The sequence below is a fragment of the Neofelis nebulosa genome, chromosome 3, assembly GCF_028018385.1.
Source record: "Neofelis nebulosa isolate mNeoNeb1 chromosome 3, mNeoNeb1.pri, whole genome shotgun sequence".
NCBI classification, from domain to species: Eukaryota; Metazoa; Chordata; class Mammalia; order Carnivora; family Felidae; genus Neofelis; species Neofelis nebulosa.
In genome coordinates, this window is record NC_080784.1 from 61087252 (window position 1) to 61101379 (window position 14128).

The following is a 14128-nucleotide window of genomic DNA, read 5'->3' on the forward strand; positions in this document are numbered from 1 at the left end:
TAGTCTTTTATTAATGTTTTAACAGTCATGTTTAAGTAACTCTGCTGGAATGTTTGCTGTCCCTTCGTATTTATTTAATACTTAGTATAGACTTTCTTCACTTAGTTCCTGCACTACCACAACAGATTCTTATCTTGTCTTCTTAGGTCAGTCTTCAAACTCTTTATCATTTTTTAATGTAACATGTTAAAAAAAAAAAAACTAAGATGATGAGTTTCTATTCCGTAAATTTAAAAACCTAAAACCCTGCTATTTAGTGACTCGCATGATTTCCAACCAGATTTTCTAGCTCTATCGGCCAAATTCCATGTCCTAGAACCCCAATGCAAAGAGTTGAACATAATGGCGTGCACTCCACTAGGGAATGGGAATATAGCAGCAAATACCCACCCACCAACCCACCCCTGCCCTTGTGGAGTTGACATTCTTTTGAAGGCACAAATGACAAGATAAATACATGACATGGCATTGAGGGAAATGAGAAAACACACATCAGAATAGGGAAGGAGGGAATGGGGCGGGATGCAATTTGAAGTAGGGTAGCAAGGAAGGTTCCATCAAGACGGGAACTTTGAATAAAGATCCAAAGGAAGGGAGGGCTTTCCCTTCTTGGTCTTTTCTTATGTTTGTATGTTTAATTCTATTATTCACTCTCATAGGAAACTCTTACCTTGTCTTCTCTTGATAGCGTTTTAAGATCAGCCCAGTAATTTTTTCTGTGCTTTGTCTTCTCTGAACTCCCCATGTTCTTACTTTACTACTCAGGTCCTTTATAACATCCTATATGCTAGAAAATTGTAAGTTCTTTGAAAAATTGAGGTGGAGTTAGTTACCAATTTTTGAGTACTTACTACTTGCCTGGCAATCTGCTTTGCACTTTATAACATTATATATATTTTTTTAATGTTTATTTATTTTTGAGAAAGACAGCACAAGCAGGGGAGGGGCAGAGAGAGAGGGAGACACAGAATCCAAAGCAGCTCCAGGCTGTCAGCATAGAGCCTGATGCAGGGCTCGAACTCACGAGCCGTAAGATCTTTACCTGAGCCGAAGTCACATGCCCAACTGACTGAGCCACCCAGGTGCCCCTATTACATTATTTTAAATGTTTACTTTTGAGAGATACAGAGAGAGACAGCATGTGATCAGAGAAGGGGCAGAGATGGAGGTGGGAATAGAGGATCGGAAGCAGGCTCTGCACTGACAACAGAGAGCCTGATATGGGGCCCAAACTCAGGAACCGTGAGATTATGATCTGAGCCATAACTGAATGCTTAACTGAGCCACCCAGGTGCCCCAACATTTAATTACAATAACTCACCTAAGAGGTGAACTATGTCCAATTACACATCAGAAAACTGAGGAACCAAGAGATTAAGTAATTTGCATAAGGTCACATAACTAGAAAGCAGTGGTGAGAGGCTTTTTGAACTTGTGGTCCATGACTTCCCTCGTACCGTTATGACCTTCGCATGCCATGGAGGTAACTCCTCTGAGGGCTTATTTGCATGCCTCGCTAATGGCAGACCTGCAACTTTTTGTAGAATGAGTGAATGGAACCTTGGGAACTGCAACACTTGTCTGGGGTTGGAAAGTGAACTAAGCAACCACAGAAGAGCAGCATGCTAGGGGGCAGCAGCGGGAGGCAAGTCTAGAAATGGAAGGTGAGATGTAGAAGACAGGGCCACAGTGTTTGGACTTCGTTCTAGGCACTGAGATCGGTGATGGGGAAAGTCAGTCATGCAGGATGAGCTGGGGGAGTAACAAAATGAAAGAGCAGCACAACCGGCCAACCATCACAAACAGATGACAGAGGGGCACCTGGGTGGCACAGTCGGTGGGGCTCTTGGTCTTGACTCAGGTGGTGACCTCGCAGTTTGTGAGTTCGAGCCCCTTGTGGGGCTCTGGCTGGTGGCACAGAGCCTGCCTGGGATTCTGTCTCTCCTCCTTTCTGCCCCTCCCCCGCTTGTGTGCAAGCTCTCTCAAAATTAAAAATTTTTTTTTAAATAGGTGATAGAGATGGAAGGAGGAGGAGGTATGGGAAGGGAGCTGGGGAAACATGAGCAAAAATCAGTAGACTCCATTACCAGAAAATCATGGGTCATCTGAGATCAATTTTACTAGAGTCGCCGGAGTTTTAAAGAGGGAGAGGGTAGCAAAAGTCCTACAGAAGTTATCACAGATGCTCTCAAAGTGGCTAGAAATTGGGGACACCAATAGCTGTTTTTCATCTGATTCCAAACATTTAATAAATCTTAAAAATAAAATCCCCTGATTATCTACTTAGAAAGTCTTTCTTTTTTTCAAATTCCTTTTTTCCAGCTGATTTTCAGAGAAAGGTAAAGGGCCAAAAAGGTTTCAACCCCTGGAAAAGAAAACCCTTGCTAGTTTTTGCACACCTGTCCAACCCTCGTGAAATCTCAAAGTCACCTTGTGTCTCAGGTGTCAGAGCAGCTCTTGCAGACGGTGGTGGATCCAATCTCCCTCTCTGTGCCAGCAAGTTCCCTTCCCCCCTCAAGGATTCTTCCCTCCCTCTCTCCTTCTGTCTCCTCCCTTTGGTCATCTGCTTTGCACCTGCTAGTCAGGAAAGGACATTCCTGTCTCTGGTTAACATTTTCGTATTCATCAAACCACCACTTTCAGTTTTTGATGGAAGCTCCAGTCTGACATGTTCCAGAACTTACAATTACTATCCGTCTATCTGTTCATCAGCCTAAATGCTATTTCTATATTGCTCCCCACACAGAGGGAGGGAATCAAATGCCCATGATCTCTGCTCTATTCTGAAGATACAAGTGCCAGTGCAAATGTCACAAAGATACACCTGCTATCTTGCCTTTAAAAGGTGTTCTCTTTTCACTTAAAGAACGTACCCTATTTAATACTTCCTCACAGGAAAAGACCCAGAAAATGCCCAATAGCAACAATTAAAGAAAAAAAAATCATTTGGAATACCACCACTCAAGATACTTTGGGGTATATCCTTCCAAAGTCTTCCAAAGTCTGTCTAAAAATGCATAAACATTTTTAAAAGATGATGTTATGCATATTGCTAAGTTATTGCTCGTTCCCCCTACTCAATACATTGTGAAACACCTTTCTATGACATCAGATACCTACTTTATAATTTTCTAATGGCTGCTTTAAATACACATGGGCAGCTTTACAATAATTTTATCTCTGCACTAGGAATGGATATATTATTTCCATTTTTAAGTATTTTCCTAGAAAGGTGTGTAGAATAGCAATACATCAAAATGCCCATTTGCCTCACCCTCATGAAAACACTAGGTTTTCATTGTTTTTGTCTATTTGGCATCTTCCTTGATGAAGGAAAAAAAAGCCACATTTCTAGGTGGAAGCAAGCTGGAAGTAAATGATACAGCTTCAACTTCGGCAAACAGGAAGTCTTCATGAAAGCAAGTATCAACCATTTGAAAATATATATTCACATATTAAATATATATTTGAGACCTTGAGAGACTTTAGTGAAACCAGCCTCACAGAGAAACTCCTGGAGTTCAGCCCATGTGCATATTCTGCCTTTCAAAATTGAAGGAGTGACTATACTCTGTCCCCATACGAGTTACTCATTTTCTCCCTCCCTACTCTCTCAGTTGCTATAATCACCAGTGCAGCAATAATCATTTAAGACTCAGATAAGACCAACGGAAACAATGCCAAGGGTTTAAAATTTTATAAATGATGAATGACTATAAAGACATTAAAATGATTTTTAAAGATTGTTTAATGCCATGGGTAGATGTTTGTGACAGGTTAAGTTTAAAACAAGGTACAAAGGAATACGTAGAGTAAAATATACACATACAGGATAAAGACTGGAAAGATCAAAATATTAAAAGTAACCGTCACAGAGCAGTAGCATTACACTTGATTTTTATACCTTCCTTTTATGTGTGTGTTTTCAGTTTCTAAAAATAAAAATGTGCTATTTTTATAATAGTAATCATAGCTCACACTCTGTATCAAGGCACTGCTCTCAATCCTTATAGCAATCCAATTTTCTCCCAGAGGAGATGGAGGAAATGAAGCATAGAGCCACTGAAAAACTGTTCAAGGTCATGGAACTAGAAGCTAAGCTAGCCAGAAAATATTATAGAAATATTTAAAAATAAATGTGAAAAATGGCCAAGGCTGTGCTTAGATTCCTTCAGTTTCTCTTAGTGTATTTTTAATTTTTTTAGGACCATTTATTTGTATTTGAAACAGAGAGAGAGCATGAGCAGGGGAAGGGTAGAGAGAGAGGGAAATGGAGAATCTGAAGCAGGCTCCAGGCTGAGCCATCAGCACAGAGCCCGATGTGGGATTCAAACTCACTAACTGTGAGATCATCACCTGAGCCGAAGTCGGATGCCCAGCTGACTGAGCCACCCAGGTGCCCCTTAGTGTATTTTTAAAATCCAGGAGAAGAAACCATGTACTCAGAGGGGCTTTACCCTGCTGAGATCAACAGGAGCCATTACTCATACAACATCTCAGCATGTTTCAAAATGTCCCTTAAAAGGGGCACATGTTTTACCTGATTACTCGAAGCACTGAGAACCTATAAATGTCACACAAGATCTGCCACGGTGCATTACACTCGCTCAAGTATCCCTGCCTCTTCCCCACATTCCTGCCCTGCTCTCCGTCCAACTCCTACAAGGCCAGGTTTAATCCCACTTCCTTCATCCCAATTTCACGACCACCATCCTATCCCGCCTTCTTTGCAGTTCCTAAAGCTGTAATGATCTGTGTAACCCATTTTACAATCAGAAGAGGGTGACAATGATGGAAACTGGAGGTGTCTGGATTTCACATGCTGACATTTACCTTTACTGTTTATATTATGAATTTAAGATTATCTCTTTGCCATCTAGTCCTGGAGGGTACCCTCCTCACCATCTAGGCCAGATTCCATCTCCTTTCTCCTTTTCCAAGACTTTGGTCTCATTCTTTCTTGCCCTTCTACATGATCTAGGTTTTCCCTCTTGAATTATTTGCATTAGCATAGGACACATACTCTAGTTATTTTGGTATGAAAACAAATAAGCAAACAAAGTGAAAGAAAAAAAATATTTTCTACCCCACAGTTCTTCCCAGATTCTGGCTCACACCTCTGCTGATGGTTGAACAAAACTTCCGCAACATGATCTATTATTTGTTGCTTCTCTTCCTATATTTTGCACACATTTTCTCAACTCATTCCATTTGACCGTTGTGCTCTCCAGATTCCCCAAACCCCTCTTGTCAAAATCACCAACAACATCCTCAGTGGTTTCCTCCTTGTCCTCATCTCATTTGGGCTCTCAAGCATCTGGAGAGCGAGCTGGCATCGTCCTCTCTCCCGAAACAGGTCTTCTGCCTCCTCTTACACCACCCTGACTAGTTTCTCTCCCATCCCAGGGCCACCCTCTTGGAAGTTCAACATGTAGGAAAGATTATCCCAGGCGCAGACTGAGATTTAAGCTGTAATTTATTTTGTGTCATTCTAAAACTTGCTGCAGAAGACAGTGAAATTTAGACAGTTTCCAACCACTACATTAAGTTTTTAGAGGTTTTGTTGAGACTCTGAAGTTCTATAAAAAAATGTCCTACCCTCAGTAGATCCTGCAAATGACTGCATGCTGACACAGTAATAGCAGCGTGGCTCAGGATACAATTCAGTAGGGATGTGTCTGAGTCTAATTCAGTGCTGGAATGAGTACATATAAAAATTTCTTACTTTCAGTCATAATATGAGCATAAGAATTTATGTGAAATTCTCTTCTATTACATGTAATTGTTCTTTGGGATGAAAATACACAAAAATCTCATTTTTTTTCCCTGTGAATTATGATCCAAACTTTACAAGGCCAAGGAGCCAGTTTTCCAAAGTACCTCGTATTAGGCTTAGGAGACTAACTCCTAATGGATCTTTATTCTTGCTCTGCCCAGGTCCCTCACCCTCTCCTCACACACAGTCTGTCTGAACTCACAGATACCTGCTGGCTGGTTGGCTAAGTAAGTCCACTGTTACAGCGCACTGGGAAAAAATCCATCATCTTTGTTAAAGTCCTGGCATGGTATACAGAACCAGAGATTACTTCTCACATATTGATAACTCATCCAAATGATTTCAAAGGCAGAAGTGGACCGGCAGTTCAGGAGCTTCCATACAGAAGAGCCCAATTTTTTTTTTCAATATATGAAGTTTATTGTCAAATTGGTTTCCATACAACACCCAGTGCTCATCCCAAAAGGTGCCCTCCGCAAAATCCATCACCCACCGTCCCCTCCCTCCCACCCCCCATCAACCCTCAGTTTGTTCTCAGTTTTTAAGAGTCTCTTATGCTTTGGCTCTCTTCCACTCTAACCTCTTTTTTTTTTTTTTTTTCCTTCCCCTCCCCCATGGGTTCCTGTTAAGTTTCTCAGGATCCACATAAGAGTGAAAACATATGGTATCTGTCTTTCTCTGTATGGCTTATTTCACTTAGCATCACACTCTCCGGTTCCATCCACGTTGCTACAAAGGGCCATATTTCATTCTTTCTCATTGCCACGTAGTACTCCATTATGTATATAAACAATTTTTTTATCCATTCATCAGTTGATGGACATTTAGGCTCAGAAGCGCCCAATTTACTGAAATAAAAATACAGACTGTGGTGGGAATGTTTTGGGTCTACCAGAGTTAGATATTAAAACTGATTTTAGAGGTAGAGAAATATTTCCTTTCATTATATGAAAAGTAGGTTTATCTTACATATCTTCCAGTTAACCTTTTTAAGCTAATCTGTATCCCTGTAACACTGGATACATTTTTATTATATCACTTATTATAACATCACTTAGAATCTAGTTATTTTTTTTTAACGTGCCCATCTCTGCTGTTAGATTGGGAACTCCTTGATACTTGAAGAATGGGTCTTAATCATGTTTGTACCTGCATTATCTGACCACAGGAGGACATTCAATGCAGGCTGAAATGATCTGGTAGTCCATTCAACTGCATGTGATTTCACATAACACCTATAGTATAACAGCAATAAACTCTAAAATTCACCATATTTCACCATATTTCAGCAAAGCTAAAAGCAAATAAAGCATTTGATTTTAAGAGGCTCTATCTGAAGTCGGATTTAGAAGACAAATCTGATCATCCTTAGCAAACAGGTTTCTTAGGCAAGTTTAAGTTCCCTTCATTGTATTCTAAAATACTTTACCATGTCTGCCACACAGCCCACCCATGGCTAAAACCGTTAACTTATTAAATTTTAAGTCTTTTTGTCATTCATTTAGCACTCTGAAACATGTATGACACAGTGGTTAAAAATCTGGGCCTTGGTGGGGCGCCTGGGTGGCGCAGTCGGTTAAGCGTCCGACTTCAGCCAGGTCACGATCTCGCGGTCCGTGAGTTCGAGCCCCGCGTCGGGCTCTGGGCTGATGGCTCGGAGCCTGGAGCCTGTTTCCGATTCTGTGTCTCCCTCTCTCTCTCTGCCCCTCCCCCGTTCATGCTCTGTCTCTCTCTGTCCCAAAAATAAATAAAAAACGTTGAAAAAAAAAAATTTAAAAAAAAAAAAAAAAAATCTGGGCCTTGGAGCAAGACTGCTTGGGTTCAAATCCCCAGGGGGCTTTGAAAGAGTCGCTTTAACCTCTCTGGGTCTCAGTTCACCATTTATAAAAAGGAAATACTGTACTAATAATATCTCACGGGCTTACAGAGAGGTTTTGATCATTATGCATGAGTATGTACACACTTATAAATGCCATGTAAATATTATTTATTGTTCTATAAAAAGTGTTTGCTTTCATTAACAGGGCAAGGTCCCTTGAGCTCACAGATATTCAAAGACAGTGCAGAGGATCCTTTTACTGAAAGTAAAGATACACACTTTTAGTCAGTGGTAATAGTTCCTCTAAAATTTCTTTTGTCAATTCTTGAAAGAGTCACAAATTATGATTCATATCTTGATTTCTTCTACTTTAAATAATAAAGAAATTTAGTGATATTAAACAGTTAAAAAACATAAAAAGATGAAGAGTAAGTTCATGAAGACCTCAAGGATTTTAATCTTTTTTTTTGCATTTCAACTACTATTTTCTTTTCTGATTTTTTTTTTTTTGAGAGAGAGAATAAGAGGGAAAGAGAGAAAGAGAGAGACAGAGAGAGAGAGAGCCCGCAACACAAGCAGGGGAGGGTCAAAAGGACCCAGACAGAGAATCCTGCGGGAATGAGAGCTGGATCTCAGGATCTCACTACTGTGAGATCATGACCTGAGCCTAAATCAAGAGTCGGATGCTTAAGTGGCTGAGCCACCCAGACTCCCCTTAACTACTACTCTGAAAAGCAACCAATTAACAGAGTACTCACCAATTTATGGATATAGAAACAAAACATGTACTGTGGGTGCTTAAAACGTTTCCAACCTAAATTATAGGTATTGATCAAAATCCAATAATAGTGTAAAACTATATACTTTCACGTCAAGCTTTCTAATTCCCCACAGGCTGAGTCTTGTCAAGAACAAAAGAAATATTCTACTCTCTGCCTACCCGTTTTCTAATACAACACTGATCCTTGAAGTTTTTTCATCCTGCGATTGCAAGTTCACAATACATTTAGCTGGAATAATGGAATTTCACAAAAGAGGCAAAAATTCTAGAATTGAATACAAATGAGAACATTTAAAAATATTCAATCATTTAGCATTCCCATGAATGATTTCCCAAGTCATTTATAGTTTAACTCTATCTGGTCGATAGACACGGTTTTTCTAGATGTTCCCATTCTCTCTTCACTAGAGAAATCAAAAATGAGTTAGACACTTTACATTTTAAGTAAATTCAAGTTAACGCAGCTGAAATGTTTTCAATTAAAAGGAACAAATATTGACATTAGCTGATGTATGCCCAAGTGTCAGACTGTTCATTATAAAATTCTCAGGAGAAATGAGGTTTGAATCCCAACGCCATTATGCTGTTTGCATTGGGAAAGCATGTTCACAGGGAAGCTCTACTCAAGCTATCAGACCCCAACCACCCCTTTAAATCATGCACCTCTCCTTACCTTCGATGAACACCTCAGCAGACGTTGTGTCTGAGCCGCTGGGGTTTGTAGCCAGACAGGTATAGCGACCTGTGTCGTCCTCAAAGGCCTCGGCTATGACCAGGGTGTGGAGGTCCCCACCCTCACAGCGGATCTGAATGTCGGGAGTGTCCTGTAGCTCCTTCCCCTCACAGAACCATCTGCAGGCCAAATGGAGGTCAAAGGGCAGGAGAGAAAGAAAGGAAATGGCGATGTTTAAAACAATAAAGCAGAAGTGAAAGGCTGTAATAAGATGCTTGTTTGATTAAAAAAAAAAAAAAAAAAAGATCTGTGCTGATGTTACTGAGGGAAACCTTAGAGACCGTGAAATTAATGACTAGACATTGCCCATAGGTTTTCTTTGTAAAGCATCTTGTACATTTTATCAACTTCAAAATAAGCGATATCACCAAACTTCGAAAGACCGTTTTAGTTACAAAATAAAAGGAACAGAAATTCAAAGTGTCTTCTTATAAAATGTTTTATCGTAGATGCCTCTTACAGCTTTATGATTCTTACCTAAAGAAAAATATGAAATCTAGACATTATGCTCAAAATATCTAATGTATCTGGGGAAGCTAGTCATCATGTTGAAAAATCGTAGGCAGCACTATTTTTGTTGACCCTAAGACTCCCGATCAGCTGAGCAATAGCAGATTTAATGGCTTCCACATTTCTGGTATTTACAAACCTTTCTAGCAGACCGCCTGGCCTCCACGAGGTAGAGAGATGCTGGCTGTGCTGTAATTCATTCTTGCTGGTCAGCACTTTTCCTCCTCCAAACAACCAGGACCTGGGTGTAAGAGGCTGCAGGCTGCCAGACTGTTTTAGCACATGCTCTCTCTCTCACACACTTGCCTTATTCCCCCAGCACCTCATACTCTCAACAGGATTTTCACAAAAAAAACATGAAGCTGCCCTAAAACCTCCCCTAAATGTGATTTACTTTTAAAGAAATATGTAGGAATGTACCACTTGCAACCAAAAGCAATGAAGTCTCTGGGACAGTATTGTCTGCTTACCTCTTAATCAGCACTCAGATTTCCTCTGAGTCTCATATTCTATAAAATTCTTTGGACTTTGCATCCTTTTATAAAAATAGGGCATCAGAGACTTTTTTCTATATTGAGATAGAATATAGGTATTTATATTTAATCTGAAAATAAAACCAGTTTGCTAATACTACTCAGGGGATTAATTCCAGAAACTTAAAAATTAAATACGGGTTAGTCGTAAAAGGACAGATAAGACTTTGGGAATTAGAAAACGTTTACCACCACCACCACTCAGTCAGCAGAGCATCCTCAGCAACAACACACATACTACTTCTGAGACTGTTGAGAAGGACAGGATTTCTTAATTCTAGGGCATTTTCTCATTTCCTGTGTCTTCATACAGTCCCAGAGAACGTTCCAGCCTAGAGCCAGCTTCCAGTTCATTCTATCCTGTTCTCTTTCCATAGTCCCAGACCAGATCTTCACCCATGAGAACTGACTGTGGATTCAGTTGATTTCCCCATCTGCAGTAAACTATAGATTCTTTCTCTATTCTATATCAGAATAAAGCTCTTCCCTACATACTTCAGTCTTTCAACTTCAGACCTGTCATTGAAGCCATTCATATACCTGGCCCTGATTTTATTTTTTTATCATTTTCCTATACTAACCCTCTGCTTCTATTAAATATTTGCATGAATTTATTATTTCCTACATAGTCCTCATGTATCACTTGATTTTCCTTTGCCTATCCTTTCCCTTCCTTGGGATTCTCTCCTCCCCTCTTCATTAAACCCACCTAGGAACCACTCTTCCTCATAGTCAAGCTATAGGCTCCTTTAACAGACTAAATTCTACTGAACACATGCTTGCTGGGCACCTTCCATGTGGAAGGTGCTACATTACATCCTACAGGTAATGCCTGGTAAACTCTGCAACTAGTTGAGTTTATACTGTCAATAAGTGTCCTTATCGTCCATGGAAAAGATACAAACCAACATTTGGATGTGAAGTTAAGCATCATAAGTACAGTGGAGGTTTAAGAGAAGGAAAGAGTAACTGCTTTGGTTAGATATGCTTCATAAGGAGACCTCTGCCTAGTACTCGAGGAGTGTGATATCTGGTCCTCTAACTCCTGGGTCAGCAAACCTACAGCCTGCAGCCCCCATAACCTGTTTTTGTATGGCCCATGAGCTGAGAATGTTTTTTTGTTTTTTTTTTTTTAATTTTTTTCAACGTTTTTTATTTATTTTGGGGACAGAGAGAGACAGAGCATGAACGGGGAAGGGGCAGAGAGAGAGGGAGACACAGAATCGGAAACAGGCTCCAGGCTCTGAGCCATCAGCCCAGAGCCTGACGCGGGGCTCGAACTCACGGACCGCGAGATCGTGACCTGGCTGAAGTCGGACGCTTAACCGACTGCGCCACCCAGGCGCCCCTGAGAATGTTTTTTAGATTTTTAAAATTTTTAAGAAAGAGGATAAACTTGTGATATATGCAAATTATAGAATGTCCAAATGTCAGAGTCTATCAAGTTTTTTGGGGAACACAGCCATGCTCGTTCACTAACTCATGGTCTCTGGCTGCTTTTGCATTACAGTGACAGAGTTGAGTAGTTGCATCAGAGCACATGGCCCACAAATCCTAAAATATTTACTATCTGGACTTTATAGAAAAACTTTGCCAACTCCTGCTCTAACTTCTTGCTCCTCAAAGTGTGATCCTTGGGACCAGCCGCATCAGCATCATTTGGGAGTTTATGAGAAATGCAGAATCTTGATCCTCATCCCAAATCTACTCCCGTCAGTTCAGATCCTCCAGGAAACTCATGTGCATGCAAAGGTTAAGCAGTTCTGGCCTTTTAGGTTTTGACCATGCTAACCTGCATCACTGGGTCCTGGCTTTCCCTCTAGGATGCTCATTTCTTTAATATAGCAACCGTATTTGATGGGTCTTGTACCTCCAGTCCCTTGCACAAAAATGCATGCAGAATTACGTTCTGTTTCCCCTACCTCTGTACTAAACACATTTGAACATCTTTCCTTTGACAGTTGATCACATAGCACTTTGTGATAGCTTCTATACTATTTCCTCATACTGTTATTTGAGGCCTACTGTATTCGTGCTTTATTTTCCCACCTAGGAAATAGACTTCCTCATGGCAGAAAAAAATTCTTAACTTTTTTTATTGATCCATTGTGTATTGTATACTTGATGCTTTCAAAATACTATCTGCCACTTGTTATTCTGGAATATGCTTTCCATGAAAAACCCAATAGTGAAGGATCTATGGACTACTAGATCTGGAAGATGCTATATATTCTCACTTCTTGGTGTCTGCAATTCCCATTTTCTCATTAAAGGCCCAGAAAGTCTTGCGGAAAAGAAATTTAACGCTGTCTAATCTAGTATTTACTCAACTTATTTGACCATGAGATTCTTTCTAAATTTAGCATCTACTTTCTGAGTATATATTGCAGAATGCTTTCTAGCATACTTATCCCATACAATCTGTAGTTTTTGAAAAATGAAGACCAATTATAACCTGAGCAATGAATACGTATACGGCTGAAGACACTAATCTGTAAGCACAATAAAATACTTGAAATATACTTTAAAAATGGCAGAAGGAGTAAGGCATTTTCTGCAACGGTCTATTTCGTCTTCTGAGATGGTTCACCCTTGTCTTCAACAATTGCATATGGTGACACGGTTGGTGCTTTGCTTACAAACCATTAGACTGATCTGCTTCTTGTTTTCTAAACACTAATGCTATTTGTTCTCCAGCTCCATGAATAAAATTTAAAAAGCATCTCCGATTGTAAAATACAGAAGACCTAGTGCAGAGAGAAGATGAAATTGGTCCCATTTCAGCATTAAGTACAATAATGAATGTGAGTCATTTATATTGCTTTGACACTCAGGAAAGTCAGATTGTTACTGATATTAAGTACCTGTCAAGTGACCAGTTCTATGTTGTTAAAATGTGGTTAAGATAGGGTGTGACTCAAGAGGGGGGGAAACTGCAAATATTTAGATGGCAGACTCCCTGTAGCAACAAGAAGGGCAGCGTGGTTCCTGGCCAATATTTAGATAAATGTGTTTAATTTATGATTGGAACCATTTGCACGCTGGAGCCAGCAAGGGCCTAGCAGAGGCTCAACTGTGACTTTAGGGAAGTTAGCTAGCCTTCCTGGTTCAGGTTCCTCATATATACGAGAACATGAGACTTTATAGCTGTAAAATTTCATGATTCTAAGGTTCTTGGTGAAATGGAAGGGTTTTATATTTAGGACTACATTTGAAATCTTTCCAGAAGTGATACAGAAAATTCTTTGATGAAAGGTCCAAGTAATTAATGGCTTCGCTTCTATGAAATATACTAAATACAATAGCACTTCTAAGATTATATACCCACATTGGGTCCTTAAATGTGTCAAGGGACTTAGCACCTTGTCTTTATCACTACTGTGGTACTTGACTTCCAACATTCTATTGAAATCTGTTCTTCATGTGCCTCTCTATCCTACTAGAATACAACTTTTCCCAGGGTAGAGGCCTGGCCTTTTTAACTTATAAGCATACTATATGTTCCAGCACAATGTTTGGTATATGGAATGTATTAATCATACCTTTTTATTTTCTGTAATTCTGAGGCTTTGACATCTGGGCCTTGCTGATCCCAGAAAGACCAGCCCTCCCAGAGCTAGCCCATTCTTCAAAACGGTAAATGACTCCTCTGGGTGCACATTCCATATGAAAGCTAATCCTTCTAGAGCCACATTCCCACCACCCCTTCTATTGGGCTCTCACACTCAGGGACACAATTGCCCTGCTCTAATCACCCCAGGGCCAGAGAGCAAAACACTAGGGGCAGCCCCTATGCCCAGGAGTTCCCTGTGATTATTCAAACTAGCCAATCTTAAATCTGCTTACCCTGCTTTCACCTCTTCCTACCTGCAGAAAATCCATAAAAGCTCTTACCCATGCTTCCCTCTCCTAGGGGGTACCTGGTGATTCCCCTGTGTTCCCCCATGGTGTAGCTCCTTAATCTTGGGAACTATGA

General features: G+C 40.3%; 1 protein-coding gene across 4 annotated transcripts in view; it reads right to left on the reverse strand.

Annotated features, from left to right (window-relative positions):
• The window catches only part of PALLD (palladin, cytoskeletal associated protein), a 408233-nt gene that overhangs the window by 228489 nt on the left and 165616 nt on the right, over window positions 1–14128 (reverse strand). For all 4 annotated transcript variants that reach the window (XM_058720931.1, XM_058720930.1, XM_058720933.1 and 1 more), the window contains one exon: window positions 9050–9228. In XM_058720931.1, the coding sequence (XP_058576914.1) occupies window positions 9050–9228 (179 nt within the window). The remainder of the gene's footprint in view (window positions 1–9049; window positions 9229–14128) is intronic.